We start from the raw sequence: 27176 nt of genomic DNA on the forward strand, positions 1-27176 counted from the left end.
TACTGTTTGATTAATTTTATTGCTGACTATGAACACATTTGCCATTTAATCCAGATTATTTTAATTCTGATGCTAAGGCCATCCATTGTCTTTTGTTAGGACTCAAATAAAATTTTAGTAACCAAAACATATTTTCAATAAAATTTTCTATGTATATAAAGAAATAACAAAACAACAAAAAACAAAAAAAGAACAAAACAGCACCAAGAACCTATGTAAAATTTCATCATACAATTTCTATGCAAGCTGCTTGATTACAGAAAACTGTTCAAACTGTTTATCAAAAATTGAGTGGGATTTTCCATTGATATTTCAGATATTCAAATCAATACAACCTATATTCTGAGTATCAATCTGAATTGCATAGGTTAAGATGTGAACCCTTCACATAGTGTTGAAGATGTGTTGCAATCTGTACTTGAATTGGCACTGCTTTCCTCAGAGTTAGGCTGCCTTCATGAGAAATATCTTCTATCCCTGAGAGATCAGCTACATCAAGATGGCTCATCAGCTAAATCACGTTGGTCAAAATACCTAGTAAAAAAAAAACAAAAACAATTTGTGTATAAAGATATTAACTATCGCACTATTTTTAACAGGCAAAGACCACAAGCAACCCAAACGTCCATCAATAAGAGACTGGTTAAATAAGCTATGGTATGTTTACATAGTAGAAAATTATGAAGCCATAAAAAGGGAAACAAGGGAAATATACTGCTAAAGTATGAGGAAAATATTTATACTGCTAAAGTATGATTTCCAGGATTTATTAAGTGAAAAAAACGAAGTACAGAACACATTGTTCTGGATGCTACCTACCTTATGTGAGTATGTGTAGGATTGCAAATATACATGTTTGTTTATATTTTTCTTTTCCTTTTTTTTTTTTTTTTTTTTTGAGACAAGGTCTTACTCTGTCACTCAGGCTGGACTGCAGTGGCATGATCCTGGCTCACTGCCCAGACTGGTCTTGAACTCCTGGGCTCAAACAATTCTCCAGCCTCAGTCTCTCAAAGTGCTGGGATTACAGGCATGAGCCACCACACCTGGCCTACTTATACTTTTAAAAAGAAACAATGAATGAAAAGATAAAACAAAAATTAGTAATAAAATGGTTAACTAGAGGAGAAAGAAGAAAAGAGGATAATGAGGATAAAGATGGATGCTAAAATACTCCAAATGTACCCTGAATTACAATTTTAACTTTGGCAAGGTAACTATTTTATGTAATTACAAGATTAAATAAAAAGGAAAATCACTAATCAAATTCTGTCATGGCTCACTGCATTCTTGAACCCCCGGACTCAAGCAGTCCTCCCACCTTGACCTCCCAAAGCACTGGGATTACAGGTGTGAGTCACTGTGCCCGGCTTTCTTTCTTTTTTTTTTTTTTTCTTTTTTTTGAGATGGAGTTTCATTCTTGTTGCCCAGGCTGGAGTGCAATGGCATGATCTCGGCTCACTGCAACCTCTGCCTCCCAGGTTCAAGTGATTCTCCTGCCTCAGCATCTTGAGTAGCTGGGATTATAGGCATGCACCACCAGGCCCGGCTAATTTTTTATTTTTAGTAGAGACAGGGTTTCACCATGTTGGCCAGGCTAGTCTTGAACTCCTGACCTCAGATGATCCACCAGCCTCAGCCTCCCAAAGTGGTGGGATTACGGGCATGAGCCACCATGCCCGGTCCTTTTTTTCCTAAACTTTCAAATCTTTATGTCCTCTTTTGTAAAGTGTTACCTTCAGAACCTTTTGTAGTCTAGAAGTTTTTCCATTTTTATCTAACTTTTTGAGGGCAAAAAATACACTTGAATGTTTTTGCTTTCATAATTGCATAGTACTGTGAAATCTCAATTGAGACAGTCAGAAACGATACTTGTCTCAGGTTTCATTAATTACTGGTTTGCTGAGCCACCAATTACTTAACCTTTCTGAATCTGTGTCATTATCTGTAAAAGCAAAAAAATCAAATCCAACAGAGCTGAAAGGAAAAAATTTATTAAAACAAAAACAACAAAAAAACACAACTCTGAGCTGTTGTAAAGAGTAGAGATACTACACATAAAGTAACTAGGGCAATGTTATATCATCCCATTTAACTGCTGCTACCAACAGATGAGGCAGGTATTAACTTCATTTGTGATCAGCATAGTTAAAAGCTTAGCTCCGGAGTCAAAGTTGCCTGGGTTTGGATCCTAACTCTAACACTTGCTAGCTTTGTGACGGTAGTACTGTTATTTAACCTGTCTCTGCCATGGTTTCCTCATCTGTAAACTGGTAACAGTACCCACCTCAGGAGGATTAAATGGGTTCCTCAATAAGAAAAATGCTTGGCACAAATTGCCCAGTAAATATTAATTATCATCAGCAGCATAATTATTGTAGATCAAGAAACTAGATATTGAATATGTGAAAATATGGAAACAAGATTACTTGCCTTCCCGATATTTAAGTATATTATAAAGCTTTAAAAAGGTACTGGCATTGGAATAAAAACACTGATCTATGGAACAAAAATATGTCCAGGAGGAGACCTAAAATAAATATGTGTGTGTTTTATTGCCTGGCCAATATGGTGAAACCCCATCTCCACAAAAATACAAACATTAACCAGGCATGGTGGTGGGTGCCTGTAATCCCAGCTACTTAGGGGGCTGAGGCGGGAGAATCGCTTGAACCTGGGAGGTGAAGGTTGTAGTGAGCTGAGATGGTGCCATTGCACTCCAGGCTGGGCAAAAGAGCGAGACTCTGTCTCAAAACAAAACAACAAAAAAAGTTTTCAAATAAATTCCAAGAAGAATTTCTATGTAAGAAATGAAATCAAACAGATACTAAATAAAAATACGCCACAACTGAAAATGAACACAGGACACAGGCAATTAAAGAAAAAATGCAGGCTGAGTGCAGTGGCTTTACGCCTGTAATCCCAGCACTTTGGGAGGTTTAGGTGTGAAGATCGCTTGAGCCCAGGAGTTTTGAGACCAGCCTGGGCAACATAGTGAGACCCTGTCTCTACAAACAATTTTTTTAATCAGCTGGGTGTGGTAGTGCTTGATTGTGGTCCTAGCTACTCAGGAGGCTGAGGTGGGAGGATTGCTGGAGCCCAGGAAGTTAAAGCTGTAGTGAGCTGTGATTGTGCCACTGCACCCTAACTATAGCAACAGAGGGAGACCCGGTCTCAATAAAAACAAACAAACAAAAAACAAATGTAATAAATACATCCTACCCTCACTGACCTCACTGATATACAAATAACAAAGAAGCCAAGGATTAACTATACCTGCTAACCAAGCAGATTAATAAATTCAAAGCAGGAACCCTCTCATCATCTTTGCTATCCTAAAAAAAAAAAAAGAAAGAAAAATTTAAATATTGTCTGTTCCTATTATTTTTGAAATAAATTTCCTATGAAGATGTAAAACATGAAACATGAAAACTTTACTATATGACAGTAATCATCATGTGGAAACAGGAGCCCTCAAAGAAAAAGGAGAAAACTGTGGAGTTAATGATTCCTTGAGAAACATCTAAGACTATCTTTTAAATCAAGATTCTGAATAGGGAAAAAAAAAAAAGTTGAGGAATCTAAGGGGGATAACTTGGGGGAAATTTTTCCCTGGTTCCTATTAGAGGAACAATAAGAATCCTATGTCTTAACTGTACAGTGATGAATATATATATATATTCATATATGTATCATATATTAATATGTAATATATATTAATATATTGTGCCTTAACTATAGTGAATATTCATATATAATAAATATATATTAAAATAATACATCTATGAATATATATATTCATCACTGCAGTCAAGACACAGGATTCTTGTTTCTATATAATGCATACAATATATGTGAGGATATATAGAATATATATGTGTATATATAATGTATATATATTCATCACTGTATAGTCAAGACACAGGATTCTTATTGTTCTTATATGTATTCATTACTGAATATATATATGCCAGGCGTGATAGCTCATGCCTGTAATCCCAGCACTTTGGGAGGCTGACATGGGTAGATCACCTGAGGTCAGCAGTTCGAGACCAGCCTGGCCAACATGGTGAAACCATGTCTTTACTGAAAATACAAAAATTAGCCAGGCATGGTGGTGGGCGCCTGTAATCTCAGCTACTCCAGGGGCTGAGGCAGGAGAATCGCTTGAACCTGGGAAGTGGAGGTTGCAGTGAGCTGAGACCGCACCATTGTACTCCAGCCTCGGTGACAGAGCGAGACTCCATCTCAAAAAAAAAAAAAAAAAAAAATGGCTGAAGCTACAGCAGCCATCTTGGATCATGAGATAAGCATGAGGATGAAAGCCACATATGACAAAACTCAAAGGTCTAGGTTACTGCCATCTTAGTAAAAATCTAATTTTTTTACCTACTTTTTTTTTGGAGACAGAGTCTCACTCTGTTATCCAGGCTGGAGTGCAGTGGTGCGATCTCAGCTCACTGCAACCTCCGCCTCCTGGGTTCAAACAATTCTCCTGCCTCAACCTCCTGAGTAGCTAGGATGACAAGCACCCGCCACCACGCCTGGCTAAATTTTGTATTTTTAGTAGAGATGGGGTTTCACCATGTTGGCCAGGTTGGTCTCAAACTCCTGACCTCAGGTGATCCACCCACCTCAGCCTCCCAAAGTGCTGGGACTACAGGTATGAGCCACCACACCCGGCCCAGACTTTCTTTATGTCAGAAAATATTTCCATATTATTTAAGCTACTATTATTTTGGGCTTTACAAATCTAATTGCAACCAATAAAATATTCCATGTGTTTTCTTATTTCACTGAACTCCTTCTTTACCACCATATAAATTGGTGGGTGCTTTTAATTTTAAACAGTAAGTTGCAACTTACCACTAAGAGCCTCACTTCGGAGCACCTTCTTGCAAGCTGCCGAATCAGTGAATGAGCCTCAGGTAATAAAGGTTTTTCAAGACAAGCCAATAAAGCATAAAGCCATCTTCCCTAAAAAAAATTCAAAAAAGTAACATTTAGACAAATACTGAACCAGAAGTTTATTTTTTAAATGTCCAATGTTATGCCTGATTATCTGCTATGAATAAATTCATAGAACATTTAACTATATTATATTTGGGTATAGATAACAAAGCCTCATTTGGAGAGCCAGGCGTTATCTCTTGTATCCTATAATTACAGACACAGGACATTGGATACCTCAAAATATTGCCTGATCTCCAAAGAGTTTGTTTCAGATATTCCTTATGACAGGAAGTTCTCATTTGTAAGCAGAAAACTACATTAAGATGAATATAAATACTTGAAAAAAATTAAGATTTTTTTTTCTTTGTTCTGTATGGACAGATATATAAATCATTTTATAATTGTATAATTTTGTCCTCTGGGGACATACAAACTATACCACAGATGAAATAATCTTTTGACACTTCTATAAATACTAGTACAGGCTGAATGTATCCTCACTCCCTTTTAAAATGGGATTTTCAGTTACAAAATGAACACATATTTGATGCAGAAAAACTGTGAAGAATACCACAAGGACAAGAAAAAACAAATCTGCAATCCCAACATTCCAGATAAAACTTTGACTCACTTTTAAAATGTTCTTGTTTTTCCTATTTGTATGTATGACTTTCTTTTTTTTTTTGAGACGGAGTTTCGTTCTTGTTGCCCAGGCTGGAGTGCAATGGTGTGATCTCAGCTCACTGCAACCTCCGCCTCCTGGGTTCAAGCAATTCTCCTGTCTCAGCATCCCAAGTACCTGGAATTACAGGCATGCACCACCACACCCAGCTAATTTTGTATTTTTAATAGAGATGAGGTTTCACCGTGTTGTTCAGGCTGGTCTCGAACTCCTGACCTCAAGTGATCCGCTTGCCTCAGCCTCCCAAAGTGGTAGGATTACAGGCGTGAGCCACTGTGCCCGGCTGTACAACTGTTTTCAATACAGTTTCATCAGTTGTAATATCATCTTATAGCCATCTTTTTTATTTATAATACATAATAAAATGTTTACCATGTTGTTTTTGTCTTTTTTTTTTTTTTTTTTTGAGATGGAGTCTCACTCTGCCACCCAGGCTGGAGTGCAGTGGTGCCATCTCGGCTCACTGTAACCTATGCCTCCCAGGTTCAAGCAATCCCCCTGCCTCAGCCTCCTGCATAGCTGGGACAACAGGTGACTGCCACCATGCCCAGCTAATTTTTGTATTTTTAGTAGAGATGGGGGTTGCACCATGTTGGCCAGGCTGGTGTCAAACTCCTGACCTCAAGTGATCCACCTGCCTCAGCCTCCCTAAGTGCTGGGATTGAAGGAGTGAGCCACCCCACTCAGCCATCCCATGTAGTTAAATGGGATTAACAAAGGAATGTTAAGTGTCTGGTTGAGAGTATTTAATAACATCTCCTTGTTTAATCTCATTTAACAACATGGGGAAAGTTTATTAAGTATTGCAAGTAAAATGGTGACAAAGGGTATGTATATTCATCAAGGTTTTTCAGATATGATCACCGGATTGTATCCTGGAAAGGTTATACCAAATTTGTATTTCCACCAGTACTATATACAACTTCATTTATTCTGAGCAACATATCACTTTGGGGAAACCTAAAGAATATTAGGACAAAATTTAAATAGCAATTTATACAACACACTAAGATGGTTTCCTCGGGCAAACCCAAATCAATAGTTAAGACTTTCTTACACAAGAAGATTCAAATCCAGGTTTCTTTTACAAATTGTGGAATTCTTTTTCTATAAAAAAAAAATTATATGTTTCAACTTGACTCAAATTTTAAGGGATACATTTAATATGTAAAGCTAGCATTCGGATATTAAATATTCTCTACACTTGTCTGCAACAAGATAAGGAGTTTGTACCTTGTACCAGGATATATATCAACTCTTTCATTGACTTTTTTTCAAAGTAAGACTTTCTCAATGAAGGAAGTAGTATATTGATTTACATTCTAGTGTTTGACTACAAACAAGCATAGTTCAGATTATACATATATATATACACACACATACACACATTTATAAATGTAAACACTGGCTGGGCACAGTGGCTCACGCCTGTACTCCCAGCACTTTGAGAGGTGGAGATGGGCAGATCACCTGAGGTCACGAGTTCAAGATCAGTCTGGCCAACATGGAGAAAGCCTGTCTCTACAAAAATGCACCGACAAGAGTGCAGGCACTCTGTAATCCCAGCTACTTGGAAGGCTGAGGCAGGAGAATCGCTTGAAACCAGGAGGCAGAGGCTGCAGTGAGCCAAGATCGCGCCAGTGTACTCCAGCCTGGGCGACAGAGGGAGATTCCATCTCAAAACAAACAAATAAATAAAAATAAATGTTACTCGTGTGCATCTATCTCATGGGCAGAATGTGGCCACTAATGAAGGGGGGGATATATTCGAGTAAACGTGCTGCTAGGTGATTTTTGTCCCTGGATTAACATCACAGAGTGTACTTACACAAACCTAGATGGTATAGTCTACTATACACCTAGACTATATTGCATAGCCAATTGCACCTAGGCTACAAACTTATATAGCACATTACTGTACTGAATACTGTAGGCAACTGTAACATAATGGTAAACATTTGTGCATCCAAAACCATATATATATATTTTTTTTGAGACGGAGTCTTGCTCGTCGCCTTCAGGCTGGAGTGCGTTGGCCGATCTCAGCTCACTGCAAAGCTCCTCAGCCCCGGAACACAGCCATTCTCCTGCCTCAGCCTCCAGCAGCTGGGACTACAGGCTCGCCACCACTCGCTAGCTAGACATTTTTTAGTAGAGACAGGTTTCACCTGTTAATGGCTGCCCTCACCCTGACTCGTTGATCCTCCGGCTCTCGGGCCTCCCAAAGTGCTGGGATTACAGGCTTGAGCCACCATACCGGCCAAAACCATATATTTTTTAAGATAGGGTGTCACTCTGTCACTCAGGCTAGAGTGCAGTGGCACAATCATAGCTCACTGCAGCCTCAACCTCCCTAGCCTTAGGTGATTCTCCTGCCTCAGCCTCCCTAGTAGTTGGGATTACAGGCATGAGCCACTGTGCCTGGCCACATCTAAACATATTTAAACACTGGAAAGGAGCCGGGTTCAGTGGCTCATACTTGTAATCCAAACAGTTTGGGAGGCCAAGATGGGAGGAACACTTGAGCCTAGGAGTTTGAGATCAGCCTGGGGAACATAGTGAGACCTCATCTCTATTTAAAAAACACAAAAGGCCACGCATGGTGGCTCATGCCTGTAATTCCCAGCATTTTGGGAGGCCGAGGAGGGAGGATCATTTGGACTAAGTTCAAGACCAGCCTGGGCAACATAGTGAGAGCTTGTCTCTAGTTTAAAAAAAAAAAAAAGCTGGGCGTGGCTGTGTGCACCTGCAGTACCAGCTACTCAGGAGGTTGAGGCAGGAGGATTGCTTGAGCTGGGGAGATCAAGGTTGCAGTGAGCTATGATCGCAATACTGCACTCTGGGTAACAGAGCGAGATCTTGTCTCAAAAAAAAAAGTGCAGTAAAAATACGATATTATAATCCTATGGGAGCACCACTGTATATGTGGCTCATAGTTGACCCAAAACATCTAATTTTTGCCTACATTATGAAAAGAAAAACATGCAATACTACCAATTCCGGAGTAAAGTCTCTTTCTCCAAACCAATTACTCAGATATTCCAAGACACTAGTTACTGTTGCCTAAAAAAAAGGAGGGGGTGGAGAAGAGTTGTATTAATAATAAAACACAAATTGAACATGAGTTTCATTAAGTTTCTTTAGAAAGCAACTCCGATGTTAAAAATGGCCTCATTCTTTAAATTTTCAAAGAAAGCTAATTCTTTTGACTCTAATTAGTTTGATTAGATGGCTTATCCCATGAGGCTTTTTTTTTGAGATGGAGTCTCCCTCTGTTGCCCAGGCTGGAGTGTAGTGGCGCGATCTTGGCTCACTGCAATCTCCGCCTCCTGGGTTCAAGCAATTCTCCTGCCTGAGCCTCCTGAGTAGCTAGGATTACATGCGTGCGCCACCATGTCTGGCTAATCTTTGTATTTTTAGTAGAGACGGGGTTTCTCCATGTTGGTCAGACTGGTCTGGAACTCCCGACCTCAGGTGATCCGCCTGCTTCAGCCTCCCAAAGTGCTGGGATCACAGGTGTGAGCCACGGCGCCTAGCTCCAGTGAGGCTTTTAAAACAAATATTTTCACACTTTCAAATATCAACTAACACCTTGGTTTAAATCCCAGGATTTAGTTTGTAACTATTAATAATTTAGTTTGTAACTACTTGAAAGACTTCACAAGGTTAAAAAAAAAAAATGTATTTGTGGCCAGGCTCAGTGGCTCATGCCAGTAATCTCAGCACTTTGGGAGGCCGAGGCAGGTGGATCACTTGAGGTCAGTTTGAGACCAACCTGGACAACATGATGAAACCCTATCTCTACTAAAAATACAACAATTAGCCGGGCGTGGTGGTGAGTGAATGTAGTCCGAGCTACTCGCGAGGCTGAGGCCAGGGAATCCCTTGAACCCGGGAGGCGGAGGTTGCAGTGAGCCGAGGCTGTGCCACTGCACTCCAGCCTGGGTAACAGAGCGAAACTCCGTCTCAAAAAAAAAAAAAAAAAAAGATGTATCTATAAAAATACCATCAGTTGGCCAGGCGTGGTGGCTCACGCCTGTAATACCAGCACTTTTGGAGGCCAAGGCAGGTGGATCACGAGGTCAGGAAATCAAGACCATCCTGGCCAACATGGTAAAACCCTGTCTCTACTAAAATTCAAAAAATAGCTGGGCGTGATGGTGTGCACCTGTAGTCCTAGCTACTAGGGAAGCTGAGGCAGGGGAATTGCTTGAACCTGGGCGGTGGAGGTTGCAGTGAGCCGAGATCGTGCCACTGCACTCCAGCCTGGCGACAGAGAGAGACTCCGTCTCAAAAAAAACAAAAAAACCAAACCATTAGTTTATTTCCAAATCCAAATTAAATCAAAGTACACATCTGAAGAAAAAATTAGCTGGAGAAAGATGTTTTTAAACTATACAGATGGATTTATCAAACTCTTGAAAATATTCTCTGGTTTATTCAAATACAGTTGATGGTTACAACAAAAATGACACTGATGGAATTTAGTATGACTGCTACAATATCTTAATGCAAATGAGTAAGTAAAACTGTCAACCTGTGTATTATTTCCAATAGAATATAGCCCACAAAAAAAATATGGCCAACAGGCTGGGCCCAGTGGTTCACACCTGTATTCCCAGCACTTTGGGAGGCTGAGGTATGAGGATAGCTTGAGCTCAGGAGTTCCAGACCAGCCTGGGCAACACAGTGAAACCTGTCTCTACCAAAAATAAACAAACAAAATTAGCCAGGCATGGTAGCACATGCCTGTGGTCCCAGCTACCAGGAGGCTGAGGTGGGAGGATTGCCTGACCCCCAGAGTACAAGACTGCAGTGAGCCAAGATCACACCACTGTACTCCAGCATGGGCAACAGAATGAGACCCTGCCAAAAAAAAAAAAAAAAGGCTTCCAAAGGTACCCAATGCTATGTGAAGATAAAATTAAATTTTTATTTGCTTTTAAAATGAGTAATAGAGTCCTTGCTCCTAAAAAACTAAAGAACCAAACTCCATAATTCTCCCCTTTTGGTCCAAGAAATTATGTATTTCAATCTTTTTTTTTTTTTTTTGAGAGTCTCGTCCTGTTGCCCAGGCTGGAGTGCAATGGCGCGATCTTGGCTCACTGCAACCTCCACCTCCCCGGTTCAAGTGATTCTCCTGCCTCAGCCTCCCGAGTAGCTGGGATTATAGGTGTGCGCCTCCACTCCCAGCTAATTTTTGTATTTTTAGTAGAGACAGGGTTTCACTATGTTGGCCAGTCTGGTCTCGAACTCCTGACCTCGTGATCTACCCACCTCAGCCCCACAAAGTGCTGGGATTACAGGAGTGAGCCACTGGGCCCAGCCCACATTTCAATCTTAATAGAATGTGCAGGACATCTAGAACTAGAAATAGCAATCTGACCTTAGTACAGATGCCCCTGAACTTGCAATGGGGTTATGTGCTGATAAACACATTGTAAAGTTGAAAATTCCCAAATTGGCTGGGCATGGTGGCTCATGCCTGTAATCCCAGCGCTTTGGGAGGCCAAGGTGGGCGGATCACTTGAGGCCAGGAGTTCGAGACCAACGTGGCCAACATGGTAAAACCCTGTCTCTACTAAAAATACAAAAATTAGCCAGGCATGGTGGGGAAAAAAAAAATCCTAAACTGAACCATTGTAAGTCAGGGACCTTGTATTTAATTCAAATTCCAGAATCTAAGACTTATAACTGAAATCTACAGAAATTAATACTCTAGCACCATGATTAAGACAGAGCATGAGCTCTGGAGTTAGATCTACCTGGCACTGAATCCCAGTACTGCCATTTACTTGCTGAAAAACCACCTGCAAGTTACTTAACCTCAAATGCAGTTTCCTCATCTATAAAAAGTAGATATCAACAACTCCCCATAGAGGGTTGTAGTAAGGATTAAATAAGAACCATTACAGAGCTTAGGACAAAGTCTTGCATACTATAAGAATTCAGTAAATGTATTAATAATTCAAATACTTTCACACACAATGCAAACGAAATAATGCATATATCTTTATTGTTAATTTTACCTGATTCATTCTGCTAACAATACTAAGCAAGGGAGGAAAACCAATCTGAAAGAAAAAATGAGACTGAAATTTACTAAATGGTATTATAAAGAAAAGCTTCTTTTTTTTTTTTTTTTCCAAACTGGTGAATTTCTTGCCACACTGTTGTTTAGAAACAAAGAACAAATAAAAGAAAATTCTTTTGTTGTCCATTACAGTAAGACATTCTGGAAACTACTATGTTGGTAATGTGGAAGAAAATAATGTCTTAAAATTTGAATATGTAATTTTTTTTTTTAAGATGAGGTCTCACTCTGTCACCCAGACTGGAGTGTGGTGGCGCGATCTTGGCTCACTGCAACCTCCGCTTCCTGGGCTCAAGTGATGCTCCCACCTTAGCCTCACTAGTAGCTAGGGCCACAGGTGCATGTCACCATGCCCACCTAATTTTTTTGTATTTTTGGTAGAGACGACGTTTTGCCATGTTGCCCAGGTTTGTCTGGAACTCCTGAGCTCAAGTGATCTACCTGCCAGGGCCTCCCAAAGTGCTGTGATTACAGGCATGAGCCACCTCACCTGGCCTGAATATGTAAATTTTTAAATAAAGTATGATTTAGTAACTAAAATGTTAAAGACTAAAATTTTGTTAAATGATAGTACTTGAAAAAACTAACTTATTAAGTATATTCAATAAAACTGTAACATATTGATGGCATTAATATGTTGTACACACCATTTCAAAATCTTCAGCTAAAGCTAACATTTTCAAGAATTAAGGACATTTGAATTAGAATGACATTTTTCAAACCTAATTTGATTCAATTTTTAAAAGTCTACTTTGGAGTCTGAGGCTGTGATTCCTAATTATTAAAATACCACTGATTTGTGAGAAACTTAAGAGGATATACATTAAACGCTTACTTTCTTAAGGGTTTTTTTTTTAACACGGTGTATTTTATTTGTATGTATTCTCTGAAAATAAGCTAAATAAGTAAGTTTTATTTCCTTATTAAATTAAAAACCATTTTTGGCCAGCCATGGTGGCTCATGCCTGTAATCCCAGCAGGAGGATTACCTAAGCCCAGGAGTTCCAGGCCAACCTGGCAACATGGCGAAAACTTCTCTCTACAAAAAGTTTTTTTAAAAAAATTAAAAATTTTTATCTTAAAAAATTAAAAAATTTATTACTACAAAAAATTTAAAAATTAGCTGGGTGTGGTGGTGGGTGCGTGCTGCCCCTGCTACGTGGAAGGCTGACGTGGGACGATTGCTTGAGCCCAGAAGGTTGAAGCTGTAATGAGTCATGACTGCACTACTGCACTCCAGCCTGGATGACAGAAGACCCTGTCTCACAAAAAAAAAAAAAAAAAATAATTATATATATATATATATATAAAATATTTTTGAAATGTAGCATATATTAAGGACATCATCCAAAAGATCAATTGGTTACATAGAAAGTGTATCAAATTAACTTCCCTAAGATTTGAGTCTATTTACACTACTGTACCACGTCTAAGAGTGCTTGTTTTCCCAGCTCTTGTCAATATGGTGTATCAAACTTTCATTGCCAATATGTTACCTGAAAAATAGCACCTTGGCATAGTTATGTTATACTTCTATTACAAGTGATTTTTGGCATCTTGTCATATAAGAATAATTTTATTTCCTTTCTGTGAGGTATCTATATCCTTTGGCTGTTTTTTCTTGGGCAGGGGAGGGGTGATTCTTGGTCTTTTTATTGATTCTTGGGGCTCTTTACATTTTTGGGAAAAATTAGTTTTAAATGGGAAAAACACAATGTGGCACCATATAGCAAATAATAAATACCTGTTGAACCGAAGAGAACGACATGCTATAGGGAGTAAGCGCTAATGCAGAGGCATACACTGGATTTTAAAGGAACACCTGCAAACTTGGGGGCAGGTAAATCCTGAAGGACAAGGAGTTGGCTACATAACTTATGACTACAGCCACATGAATTTTAAAGATATCCTTAAAATTTCATCTTCAGAATATATTATTTACTTTTTTACAGGCCCATGAAATGATATTATGTGATTATGCATTTTAAAGCACCTAATTGTGTCAATTTCCATTTTTTCTCTGGCTACTCATAACACTGTTTGCCTGATGCCTCGTCATTTTAAAACACCCTGAATCTTATCCAACTCATAAAATGATTACCAAGTCAAACATAAGGGATATGAAGCCAACCTAAAAAAAGTCACAGTAAACTGTTTCAGAAACTAAGCTGCTTTGTTAGGTTGAAGAGCTAATAAACTAAGTCTGGGTTGCCAAACATTTTCTATCAAGAGTTAGACAACAAATATTTTAGGCTTTGCAGGCCACATAAAGTCTCAGCCACATATTATTTGTTTCTTTTTTACAACTCTTTAAAAACCTAAAAACAATCCTTAGCTCATGGATATAAAAAAGGCCATGAACTGGACTTGGCCCAGGGTAGAGTTTGCTGACCCCTTATATTAAGTGATGCACCAAAATTAAAACGCTTTTTGTTCTGTTTATCCACACAGCCCTTACTTGTACATAATCTATTCCAGGACTTTCATTTGTGGCTGGTCCAACAGCCCCGTCAGCACATAACTTTTCACCCAGACAAAATTTCTTCCAGCCTTCTTCATCTTCAGATTTTGGCTAAAAGAAAAAAAAGAAAACTGATTTATTCCTGTGTGTTAATTTTTACACTGAACAGTAAAAAAAAAAAAAGAAGTTAAGGCCTTCCATATTCCCATTACCTCAACCCAAAGATAGGGTGCCAGTTATGGGGAGAATCTCTGTCCCCAAAATTTGTATGTTAAAACCCTAAACTCCAGTACCTCAGAATGTGACTGTATTTGGAGATAGGGCCTTTAAAGAAGTGATTAATTTAAATTGAGGCCATTAGGGTGAGCCCTAATCCAATCTTACTAGTGTCCTTTTAAGAGGAAATTTGGACTCACAAAGAGACACCAGGGACTCCCACACATAGAGGAAAGACCACGTGAGAAGACATGGAGAAAGTGGCCCTATGCAAGCCAAGGAGAAAAGCCTCAGAAGAGACCAAAATGAGGCCGGGTGTGGTGGTTCATGCCTGTAATCCCAGCACTTTGGGAGGCTGAGGCAGGTGGATCACATGAAGTCAGGAGTTCAAGACCAGCCTGGCCAACAGGGCGAAACCCCACCTCTACTAAAAATACACACAAAAAAATTAGCCGGATGTGGTGGCACACACCTGTAATCCCAGCTACCCAGAGGCTGAGGCAGGAGAATCGTTTGAACCCGAGAGGCGGAGGCTGCAGTGAGCCGAGATTGTGTCATTGCACTCTAACCTGGGCAACAAGAGCGAAACTCTGCCTCAAAAAAAAAAAAAAAAAAAAAAGAGAGACCAACCTTGCTGCCACCTTGTTCTTGGACTTTCAGCCTTCAAGACTGTGAGAAAATAAATACATTTCTGTGGTTTAAACCACCTACTCTGTTATGGCAGCCCTGACAAACATAGTGCCTAAGTGGCTACAAAATATGTGGGATATGTTGCTTTTTCTTATTATTACATTTTTTGAGACAGGGTCTTGCTATGTCGCCCAAGTTGGAGTGCAGAAGTGTGATTACAGTTCATTGCAGCCTGAATCTCCTGGGCTCAAACAATTCTGCCACCTCAGCCTCTTGAGTAGCTGGGACTACAGGCACGCGCCACCATGCCTGTTAATTTTTAATTTTTTTTTGTAGAGATAGTTGTCTCACTATGTTGCCCAGACTGGTCTCAAACTCCCGGCCTCAAGCAATTCTGCTTTGGCTTCCCAAAGTGCTGGGATTACAAGTGTGAGCAACAGTGCCCAGCCAAGATGTGTTTAGTTTGGACAAGACTTTAATGGACACTGACAGACAAGGGTGTGTCCAAAAGAGGATGATGAAGACAGAAATAAGTATGGAGGAAAAATGCACCAAGAATGCTTAATAGAATGAAGGATGTTTATCCCATGTAAAGAGATGTGATTACATATTTCACATATCTGAAGGGCTGTCCAATCAAAGAAGAAACAGATCTACTCATGCTGCCAGACAGAAAATTCAGGACTAGTTGGGAGAAGCATTCAGCTCAATATAACCTTCTTAACAAAACAACTTTTATTTGTACATATCACCTTGCACATTACTCTGCATAGGTGTATTATCCCCCCCCCGGGATAAGTAGCTTTCATTAAATCCTTAGGATGAATCATCTGAGGTCAGGAGTTCGAGACTAGCCTGGCAATCTGGTGAAACCCCATCTCTCCTAAAAATAGAAAAATTAGCTGGGTGTAGTGGCAGGTGCCTGTAATCCCAGCTACTTGGGAGGCTGAGGCAGGAGAACTGCTTGAACTCGAGAGGCAGAAGTTGCAGTGAGTCAAGATTGTGCCATAGCACTCCAGACTGGGCAATGAGAGCAAAACTCCATCTCAAAAAAATAAATAAAAAATAAAATAAAATAAAATAAAATAAAACCTCATGACGAACATGAGACCACTACAAAGTTAAACCCTATTGTCTTGTCTTGGAATAAGGTATCTACCTTTTCCTATCACTCCATCAGGTCAGAAACTGTTTCTGTTTCAGTTAGTACTCAATATCCTGATTATTAAATATAGTACATGCTTAATTATATCAATTAATAAACAAATGTTTATGTTTTCACACAGTTGCCATCAGAGTGTACTTTATTTTTTAAATAATTTAAATAGAGACAGGGTTTTGCCATGTTGCCCAGGCTGGTCTTGAACTCCTGAGCTCAGGTGATCTGCCTGCCTCAGCCTCTCAAAGTGCTGGGATTACAGGCATGAACCACTGTGCCTGGCTCAGAGTGTACTTTAATATTCCACTGTTCTGAGGGACCATAGTTTACTGAAGCAATTATGTTAGGTCATTTCCATTTTTGACAAAATTTTATCAAGTCATGTTACTGATGTGGCTTCTTTTTTAGATAGTGGGCATGTACCCAAAAGCCCTTCCACTAAGTGAGAAAAAAATATATTTACCTACCTAGCCCTGTCCCAACTACATACATACATCCTTGGTACTAGGAAGGCACCATTGCCTAGTCAAAGGCACACAGGCTTTAGAGACAGACCAACTTGGGTTTGAACCCTAAGCATACCTTTTGTGTGTTTATGTGCCCATGCTTCTTTGATAGAAGAACTAGCTATACCTTTTACGAGTTAAGTGACCTTTGGCAAGTGCTAAATTACTTCCCTTCACACTTTTGCTGGAGCAGAGCTTCCAAATGGTATGCAGAAGCATACAGAGATGCCATATACTGAATCTCTCAGCTTTCGGCTAGTTTCAGGAAGAATATGCAAGCAGTCATTTATTCTAATGTGTCACCATGTAAAAGATATCAGGAAGCACCGCCTAAAGGAAGCTTCTAAAATCTAAAATCTATGAACTACCTGAAACTAAAATTTTGTGCACAGGTGCATTTTTTTTCCCTCTGAACATAAATAGCTTTCATTAGATTCTATGAAGGAATATGAAATCCCCTAAAAGGTTAAAAACTACTGTCCTGAGACAATGTATCATCCTTCCACCTCCTTTTTTCATTTGGTAGTCCTGATATATCTACTAAAGAGCTTAAAATTATATCTAAACTGATAAAATGAAAGACATATGCATGACAATATACATGACAGGTTTCACTTATGTGTCACTGGAATTGTGATGCAGACTCATCACATTAAGCAGAAGCAGAATCCATTCATTCACAAATTCTGCAAACATGTGAGTTTACTGCATGCCACCATCACCTCATCAGGAAAATACATTAAGTCTTTATTCAATTGTTTTGTAAATATTGAAAATGTATTTATTTCCTAGAAAGTAAATGTCTAGAAGAATCCTTAAAAACTTATGGAAGCTTAACAGTCACCTATCCAAATTCCCCCAAGATATTATGAATTAAAATTGACATGAAAGGCTGGGTACAGTAGCTATGCCTGTAATCCAGCCCTCGGGGAGGCTAGGGCAGGAGGATCACTTGAGCTCAGGAGCAAGAGACCAGCCTGGGTAACACAGGGAGACCTTGTCTCTATAAAAAATTTAAAAAATCAGCTGGGCACGGTGGTACGCGCCTTAAGTTCAACCTATTTGGAAGGCTGAGGTGGGAGGATCACTTGAGCCCAGGAGGTCTAGGCTGCAGTGAGTCATGATTGTGCAACTGCACTCCAGCCTGAGAGATAGAGCAAGACCCTGTCTCAAAAAAAAAAAAAAAAAAAAATGTCATGAAAATCATACTTTCCAGGCTACTAACGTAATGGAATTGTTACTATTAATGGTATATTGAAGAGAATGAAAATAACTGACTAGGCAAGTGAATCTTTAAAGACTGGAAGTAAATATAGATTCTTTCAATCAGGTATGCATCGTACAACTTAAAACTGAGAAACTTACATACCATAGTCACATTACTATCCAACTGTTGTGATTTCCAGTGACTTCTATGTTTGTTCACATTCTAAAGGAAGAAAAGACGTTAGACGGTACTCCTCAAAAAATGGATAACTGAAATCAGTTTCTGCACAAAATTGTAACCATCTAAAACTTGGAAAATGGGAAAGGTGGGAGGGGTGAGATATAAAAAACCACATAGTAGGTACAGAGTACACTGCTTGGGTGACAAGTGCACCAAAATCTCAGAAATCACCACTAAAGAACTTATCCATGAAACCAAAAACCACCTGTTCCCCAAAACTACTGAAATAAATAAATAAATAAAAATAAACAAAACTTAGAAAATATTTCAAACTGTATGTCTAATGATTATAATAATAATTTAGTAATTAATTCATGAATATTCTGTATACTTTAGGATCATAAATTTTATTTTTCCAGCTACAGTCTAAGAACAGAAATAAATCCAACAGGGGCTTAATCAGATTAAATATGACACTTACCTGTCGAACAGTTGAAAACTGTGCCACTTGTTGCTGTTGCCATTGAAGTGTTGGGGAATAACCTTCAGGGGCGGGTTGGCATCCTGAAAGCTAGAGATCAAGTTCACAAATATTAGGATCAACAGTAGTGTCAAAACTAGAATCTCATGCCTCTGCAAAGCAAAATAAAACCAAGATAAAGTATATAATAAAGATTATACAAAGGCCGGGCATGGTGGCTCACGCCTGTAATCCCAGCACTTTGGAAGGCCGAGACAGGCGGATCACAAGGTCAGGAGATCAAGACCATCCTGGTTAACACGGTGAAACCCTGTCTCTACTGAAAATACAAAAAAATTAGCCGGGCATAGTGGTGGGCGCCTGTAGTCCCAGCTACTCAGGAGAATGGCGTGAACCCAGGAGGCGGCGCTTGCAGTGAGCCAAGATGGTGCCACTGCACTCCAGCCTGGGCGACTGAGTGAGACTCCGTCTCAAAAAACAAAAAAAAAAGATTATACAAGAAAATAAAATACTTTTTGCAGATGTAAAAAAGTAGGCATTTCACTTTACTATTTATATTCCAGTTAAAAACATTAGGGAAAGAGTCTTAAGTCACCTTAATCAGAGAAATCTGGAAAGGTTTACAGTTGGAGTGTCTATAAAATCTAAATGACAGGAGCCTGGAGGATATATCTAGTCCTACCTGCCTTTCTAGAATAGCAAAACAGAAACAAAAAGAGAGATATACCCCAAATAAAGAATTCTGGTATGAAATAGTTAGATAGAATGAATGAGTTCTCATGTTCAACAGCACAGTAGAGTGACTACAGTTAACAGTAATTTATTGTATATTTCAAAACAGCTAGAAGATTTGAATGTTCCCAAAACAAAGAAATGATAAATGAGGTGATAGATATCCTAATTACTCTGATTATTATACATTGTATGCATGTTTCAAAATATCACATGTACTCCATAAATATGTACAATTATTATTTTGCCCACATGATAAAGCATGAAATTATGTATGATTATTATATATCAATAAAGTAAAAAATAAGAACTTTGGTATGGGCAAAATGTACTTAAAGACGTCTAACTTTAAATTGCCTACTTCTGTTTTCTTTTTTGAGATGGAGTTTTGCTCTTGTTGCCCAGGCTGGAGCGCAATGGCGCCATCTTGGCTCACCGCAATCTCTGTCTCCTGGGTTCAAGCAATTCTCCTGCCTCAGCCTCTCGAGTAGCTGGGATTACAGGCGTGTGCCACCACACCCGGCTAATTTTGTATTTTTAGTAGAGACGGGGTTTCTCCATGTTGGTCAGGCTGGTCCTGAACTCCCGAACTCATGTGATCTGCCTGCCTTGACCTCCCAAAGTGCTGGGATTACAGGCGTGAGCCACTGTGCCCAACTATACTTCTATTTTCTAAAACAGCACGTACAGCCTGAGCAACATATCAAGACTCCGTCTCTACAAAAAATACAATTAGCTGGGCACTGTGGCACATGCCTGTCGTCTCAGCTACTGGGGAGACTGAGGTGGGAGGATGGCTTGAGCCCACGAGCTCGAGGCTGCAGTGAGCTATGATCATGGCACTGTACTCTGGCCTGTGCAACAAAGCGAGACCTTGTCTCAATCAATCAATCAATCCATCAAATTAGGTATATTAAGACATTCTGTTCCATTAAATGTCCATCAACTAAAAAATCCTGAAGAGGAATTATAAGAAAAATTATAGTGTCTGAATTAAAATTTCCTGATTACAAATATCAGTTAGAGAAACTACTTTGAACATGAAAAGGAAATTACTATCAACTAGTTAAAATGCCACTCTCCCAGGCGCCTGTAGTTCCAGCTACTTGGGAGGCTGAGGCAGGAGAATGGTGTGAACCCAGGAGGCGGAGGTTGCAGTGAGCTGAGATTGCACCACTGCACTCCAGCCTGGGCGACAGAGTGAGACTCAGAGACTCTGTCTCAAAGAAAAAATAAATAAATAAAATGCCACTCTCCTTTGAGCTTAGGTTAAATAGCACCTCCTTAGAGAGACCTTTGCTGGCCAGGTGTGGTGGCTCACACCTATAATCCCAGCACTTTAGGAGGTGGAGGCAGGCAGATCACTTCAGGTTAGGAGTTCGAGACCAGCCTGGCCAACATGGTAAAACCACGTCTCTACTAAAAATACAAAATTAGCCGGGTGTGGTGGCACACACCTGTAATCCCAGCTACTTAGGAGGCTGAGGCAGGAGAAGCTCTTGAACCTGGGAGGCGGAGGTTGTGATGAACTGAGATCGTGCCACTGTACTCCAGCCTAGGCGAAAAATCGAGACTCAAAAAAAAAAAAAAAAAGGGAAAAAGAGAGTCCTTTTATGATTCCTCTATCTACAGTAGTTCTGTCATGTATTGATTATTATATATGCTTATTTTCTTCATAGCAATAATCACAATATGTAATTATTTGTTCGCTTGTTTACTCTCTGTCTTCCTCAGGAGAGTATGTAAACTCTACAAGGGTAAGAACCGTTTTTGTCTTATCCTGTGTTGTATTCCCAGGGCCCGGCACTGTACTCTGCTTAATTAAAGATGTGCTGGATAAATAAATAAATGAAAATGTCCAGAGTGTGCACATAGCTATAAAAGTAAGGCCGGGTATGGTGGCTCACACCTGTAATTCCAGCAGTTTGGGAGGCAGAGGTGGGCGAATCACGAGGTCACGAGTTCGAGACCAGACTGACCAACACGGTGAAACCCCCGTCTCTACTAAAAATGCAAAAATTAGCCGGGTGTGGTGGCAAGCGCCTGTAATCCCAGTTACTCAGGAGGCTGAGGCAGGGTAATCGCTTGAAAGTGGAAGGCAGAGGTTGCAGTGAGCCGAGATCGTACCACTGTATTGCAGCCTGGGCAACAAGAGTGAAACTCTGTCTCAAAAAAAAAAAAAAAAGAAAAAGTGTAAGACATCTGGGTTTCTATTCTTAAAAAAAGTGAAATTTAGTCAAATTCAGATTAAATTATATTAAACTAAGATTAAACACCAATCCAATAACTGGAAAAAGGTTCCTTAAAAATAAAGGGGTCAGGCGAGGTGGCTCATGCCTGTGATCCCAATGCTTTGGGTGGCAGAGGCAGGAGGATCGCTTGAGGCCAGGAGTTCCAGACCTGCTGGCAACAGAGACTCACTCTCTATAAACAAACAAACAAGCAAAAAGAAAAAAGATAGCATAAGTAACCCATTTAAAGACTCCTTTGAAAGGACTGGATAATGTCCCTGAAGTAAGATGGGCAAGCCTCCACAAAGGCTAGAGTTACAGAAAGCTTCTTTAGAGGCAGTAAATGCCAATTGTGTTTCTGGAGGAAAAAGTACAAGCGAATGTCTAACTTTGCAGTGAGTAGTCAAATCTTACATCATAATTGATACTGTCGGATACTATAGGGAGCGTTAGTCTTTTAATTGGGGGATTGGGGGTAAGCTCCAGACGGTTAATAAAACTCACAGAAATATTCACACTTTGCTTCCTTTTCAACTTCTTTGGGTCAATTTGAGCTACCACAACATCTGGACATTGAGCTGCTTCGATCCTACAAATAAGTAATAAACGCGAGAAATTAAATTTCTATTGTGCTTTGCTCAGGTGTAGTAAAACGAGCGATCCATTTCCACAGTTTATTGTGAAATTAGAAAAAAAATTCAGACTTCCAATTGAGGAACTAAACAATATATTTCTGAAATTATCTGGATCGAAAACAAATCTAAGAGCACACATCTTGATACGTGCAATCACGTTCAACAGGAACTCGCCCACGTTAGGATGTAATCCAGAATCCTGAATAGACCCGAACTCGCAGGAGACTGGAACGGGAATAGAGCACCGGGGGCTGTACCCAGGGGCAGCGCAGAAGACCAGCCCACCCGCCCAGGGCCAAATCACTCACTGGACCCGCCTCAGGTATTCCTGAGGCGTCCTCGGGGGTACCGAGGGATCGAAACCTTCCGTCAAGTCGCAGGGCTCTACCGGCAATAGCCGAGGCATCAACTCTTCCACTGCGGACTCCGCTGGTACCCACGCCATGGTTTTCAAACCAGCCAGTTCCGTTCAGCGCTTGCGCCCATTCTAGGTCACAGCGCAGGCGCACAAGTAGACACCTTAGGCGCGGAGCTGAGCAAGCGGCAGTTTAGGGAGCGTTAACTGCGCATGAACAAACTGCTGCTTGCCTCAAGGTTAAGGCTCCGGTGGTGTAATAAAGGATCTGAGAATTTAATTCCTAGCTGAATTGGTTCGAACGCGTTTCTGGGTCTTTTACCCTCTGTTTTGTTTTCTAACGCTGGGTAACGGCCGAGGGTTAGCAACTTTTATGCATCTCTAGTAGTGAGGGATCCTTAGAAATGTTTTTTGAATTAATGAACAATATTACGGTAATTACTATTCATGGAGCTCTAAATTCTTAAACCCTTAATAAACACACACATTTTCTCATTTGATTCTTAGAACAATCTTGGGAAGTGGGTAGTAATATTCCGCTTTCTTAGGGCAGGGACTGACCTTCCAAAGGGGAAAAACCAATTCCAACCTAGATTTATCCGATGCCAAATGAATGAAAAATTAATTTTCTACAGGAATTTCTAGTACTTGACCACTTCAAAGATCACTGTATATTTATTTGGAATGAATATTACTCCTAGAATAGCCAGCACTTTTTAATTTTCGTTTTAAAGAAAAATCTCTTCGTTTAAATACAAATAGTGAAAAAAATGAAACTAATGCTAACACCCAGAAATTAAAAATGTTAGGTCAGTCTTGTTAGGTAGATAGTATTATTATCTCCATTTCATAGGTGAGGAAACAAGGCAGGAATGTGCAAGAAACAAGTATAATATCTGATTATTTCTAAACAAATACAATTGAGTGAATACAATTGACTTTTATTTTCTAACATTTATGTTTATTTTAGAAGGTTTAAAATTTTTTTTTTATTTATAGCACTGCCTTTAGCTTGCAAGGAACTGATTTTAAACCAGGATGTAAATCTAAATTGAAGATAAAGTGAGGATAGTCCTTAGCTTATTTAAGTACTTAATGCTTAGGAACTGCAACTAAACAGTTGGGACACTGGGAAAGATATCACCTGGCTGCAGACTACAGTTATTTGGTTAACAAATTTTCACTGGTTTTGGGAAAAACAGACTTGAAAGAGAATAGGGAGAAATACTCCTGTCCTCCAACATTTTGGTGATAATCAAGGACAAATATGAAAAAGTAGTGACTTGAGGACCAAACTGATTTTTTTATTTTGCCCAAATTCCTATTTAAGGGGTCTGGGGAGTCATGCCCTACAAAGCATAAATTCTCATCAGATGGGTTTTATTTAACCCTATATATCATGATTTACTTTTCTTTTTTTTTTTTTTTTTTGAGACGGAGTCTGGCTCTGTCGCCCAGGCTGGAGTGCAGTGGCCAGATCTCAGCTCACTGCAAGCTCCGCCTCCCGGGTTCACGCCATTCTCCTGCCTCAGCCTCCCGAGTAGCTGGGATTACAGGCGCCCGCCGCCACGCCCGGCTAATTTTTGTATTTTTAGAAGAGACGGGGTTTCACCGTGTTAGCCAGGATAGTCTCGATCTCCTGACCTCGTGATCCGCCCGTCTCGGCCTCCCAAAGTGCTGGGATTACAGGCGTGAGCCATGGCGCCAGGCCATGATTTACTTTTCAACCTCACTTCAGCATAACATTATGAGACAAAGAAGAAGAAAAAAATATTTTACCCCAAAACATGTTTCTTTGCCCTATTTTGAAAGGGCCCTGCAAAGCTGTTCTTTGTGGGGGAAAATTTGCATCTGTAAGGAATCTTGGCCAGGCGAGGTGGCTCACGTTGTAATCCCACCACTTTGGGAGGCTGAGCTGGGCAGATCACCTGAGGTCAGGAGTTCCAGACCAGCCTGGCCAACATGGTGAAACCCCATCTTTAGTAAAAGTACAAAATATTAGCTGGGCATGGTGGCGGGCGCCTGTAATCCCATCTACTTGGGAGGCTGAGGCAGAAGAATCGCTTGAATCCAGGAGGCGGAGGTGGCAGTGAGCCGACATTGTGCCATTGCACTCCAACCTGGGCAACAAGAGTGAAACTCCATCTCAAAATAAATAAATAAATAAATAAAATAAAATAAAATATTACCCAGTCTTGACCTCCTGGACTCAAGTGATCTACTTACCTTGGCCTACCAAAGTGCTGGGATTACAGGTGTGAGCCACTGGACCAGGCCACAAATACATATATTTTTATTTTTATTTTTTACTGTAAATTATTAGCATTTTCTCTCAATTTTTTCTGGAGAAAAGGTTACCTTGCGAATTAACTACCAGTGGAACAATGGTTAACACTGGAGTTTGTGCATAAGTATGTGTCAGAACTACGCAAGGATTAAGGAAGAAAGGAGACAATACGAGAAGGGAACAAAGGTTGTCCCGGGAAATAAAATAAATTATTTTCCAAAAGAAGAGGTAATAATATAGCTTCGTGCTAATTCAAATCTAATTCGATTTAAAAGAATTAGTAATGAGATTTTGAGCGGAGTTTTCAGAAATTGCACGAAGTATTTGTTAATGCTTTAGTGAAATATGGAACACATGAGATAAGCTATATTTGGCTGATGAAGTTATTCTGAAAAAACGCTTACTATTTGGAAAGGTGAACTTCTGAAACTACAATAACATTTCATCTATTCCCAGGAAGAAATATTCCTAAGGTACTGAACTACTTCTGGTGCCCTGTTTTTAGAGATTTATCGCCTGTTTTTAGTTTATGATGGAAAAATTCTTGTTTCAGTATTTCTCACACAATTGGTTAGCTGTAGAAGTTACATGAGGATTGTGAGAATAGAACATTCTGTTGTGTGTTTATTGATGACGTGGCTGTTTATTGATGATATGGAGGCATCTGTTAAGTCAACCTTACACAGCTGACTGCAGTTCATCTCTGTCTCTGTATTTTCTTTTCTTTCTTTTTTTTTTTTTTGAGATGGAGTCTTGCTCTGTCGCCCAGGAGTGCAGTGGTACTGCTCACTGCAACCTCTGCCTCCCAGGTTCAAGCGATTCTCCTGCCTCAGCCTCCTGAGGAGCTGGGATTACAGGCACCCGCCACCATGCCCGGCTAATTTTTGTATTTTTAGTAGAGATGGGTTTTGCCATGTTGGTCAGGCTGTTCTTCAACTCCTGATCTCAGATGATCTACCTGCTTCAGTCTCCCATGTCTCTGTGTTTTCTGTCCCTTTAAAGAGCTCAGTTATTCTCAAATGTTAGTGTGTATAAGAATCATCTGGCTGGGCGTGGTGGCTCATGCCTGTAATCCCAGCACTTTGGGTAGGCCAAGGCAGGCGGATCACTTGAAGTCAGGAGTTCGAGATCAGCATGGCCAACATGGTGAGAGCTCCCCGCCCCACGTCTCTACTAAAAATACAAAAAATTACCTGGGCATGGTGGCATGTGCCTGTAATCCTAGCTATTTCGGAGGCTGAGATGGGAGAATTGCTTGATCCCAGAAGGTAGAGGTTGCAGTGAGCCGAGATAGCGCCACTGTACTCCAGCCTGGGCGACAGAGTGAGACTGTCTCCAAAAAAAAAAAAAAAAAAAGAAAGAAAAAGAAAAAAAAACTGGAAGAAATTATTTAAAATATAGAGTCCTGTATTTTATAGCTCTTTCTTCCAGAGCTTCTGTTTCTGCTGATGGGGTGTGGGGCTAAGAAACTGACATTTTAAGAGGCGTTCCAGGTGGGATTTTTTTTTTTTTTTTTTTTTTGAGACACAATCTTGTTCTGTCGCCTGTTGCCCAGGCTGCAGTGCAGTTGTGATCTCTGCTCACTGCAACCTCCGCCTCTCCTGTGTTTGAGCGAGTCTTGTGCCTCAGCCTTCTGAGGCCACCACGCCTGGCTGATTTTTGTATTTTTAGGAGACACAGGGTTTTGCCACATTCCAGCTCTCTGGCGATGTTTTTCTCTTTCTCAGGGCTAAATCTTTCACATGGATTATCTTGTTTAATCTTCACAACACATGCAATTTAAGTGGTAGTTACTATTGTTATCTTCATTTGCAGGTGAAGAAACTGTGCAACATGCCCAGATCATACAACAAGGAAGTAATGGATTTGAGATTCTATCCTCGGCACCAAGCCATTGCTCTAAATCTCTATGCTGTACAAGATACAGCTGAGTAAAGATTAGCAAAAACAAAAAAAAAAACAACAAAAAAAGTCCCAGGGAAGGTTCCTGTGAGTCTTTATGACCCACTGACCATAAATTAGAGAGAGGCAATGAAGATTAAATGCAGAGAGATCCAGTTTGATTCCTAGTCTTAGTACACTGCCATCTAGGCATGAGTAGTCTCCTCATCTCCATTGTCCGAGAATGCTATCCTCTGGCTCTGAGGTCCAGATCCACTAAGAGAGAATGCTGACTTGATGTCGGAAAATCAAGACAAGGTCTAGTTTAATTATGGAACATGAAACAAAACCTTTACTCCTCTTTTAAAGTAAAAATGCAAATCTGTTCCCTTTTAGAGTGGGATTTCCCTCCTTTGTGATATGGCTTTTTAATCACTCTTACGTTCTTTATAAATCAAATAAATAAAAGATAAAAAGAAAAATAAA

The 27176-nt window shown here is 40.0% G+C and overlaps 1 protein-coding gene and 1 long non-coding RNA gene across 7 annotated transcripts; one reads left to right on the plus strand and one right to left on the minus strand.

Annotated features, from left to right (window-relative positions):
- Positions 1–22716, minus strand: GEMIN2 (gem nuclear organelle associated protein 2). Of its 6 annotated transcripts, XM_031668166.1 has the most exons (10): positions 22476–22710; positions 22037–22121; positions 18570–18659; positions 18071–18130; positions 14188–14301; positions 11665–11709; positions 8630–8698; positions 4867–4977; positions 3277–3335; positions 1–534 (listed from the first exon to the last, which is right to left on the minus strand). In XM_031668166.1, the coding sequence occupies exons 1-10, from the start codon at positions 22610–22612 to the stop codon at positions 495–497; spliced, it is 810 nt and encodes a 269-aa protein (XP_031524026.1). In that variant the 5' UTR covers positions 22613–22710; the 3' UTR covers positions 1–494. The 6 variants fall into 6 exon arrangements, with proteins under 6 accessions (XP_031524026.1, XP_031524029.1, XP_031524027.1 ...); XM_031668169.1 differs by lacking the exon at positions 3277–3335 and having other exon boundaries at positions 22476–22714; XM_031668167.1 differs by lacking the exon at positions 11665–11709 and having other exon boundaries at positions 22476–22711.
- On the plus strand, positions 22403–27176 carry LOC116275735. The gene is made up of 2 exons (XR_004184941.1): positions 22403–22489; positions 26625–27176. It is a non-coding gene; the product is annotated as an uncharacterized LOC116275735 (long non-coding RNA).

The sequence above is a fragment of the Papio anubis genome, chromosome 7 (genome assembly GCF_008728515.1).
Source record: "Papio anubis isolate 15944 chromosome 7, Panubis1.0, whole genome shotgun sequence".
Lineage (NCBI taxonomy): Eukaryota > Metazoa > Chordata > Mammalia > Primates > Cercopithecidae > Papio > Papio anubis.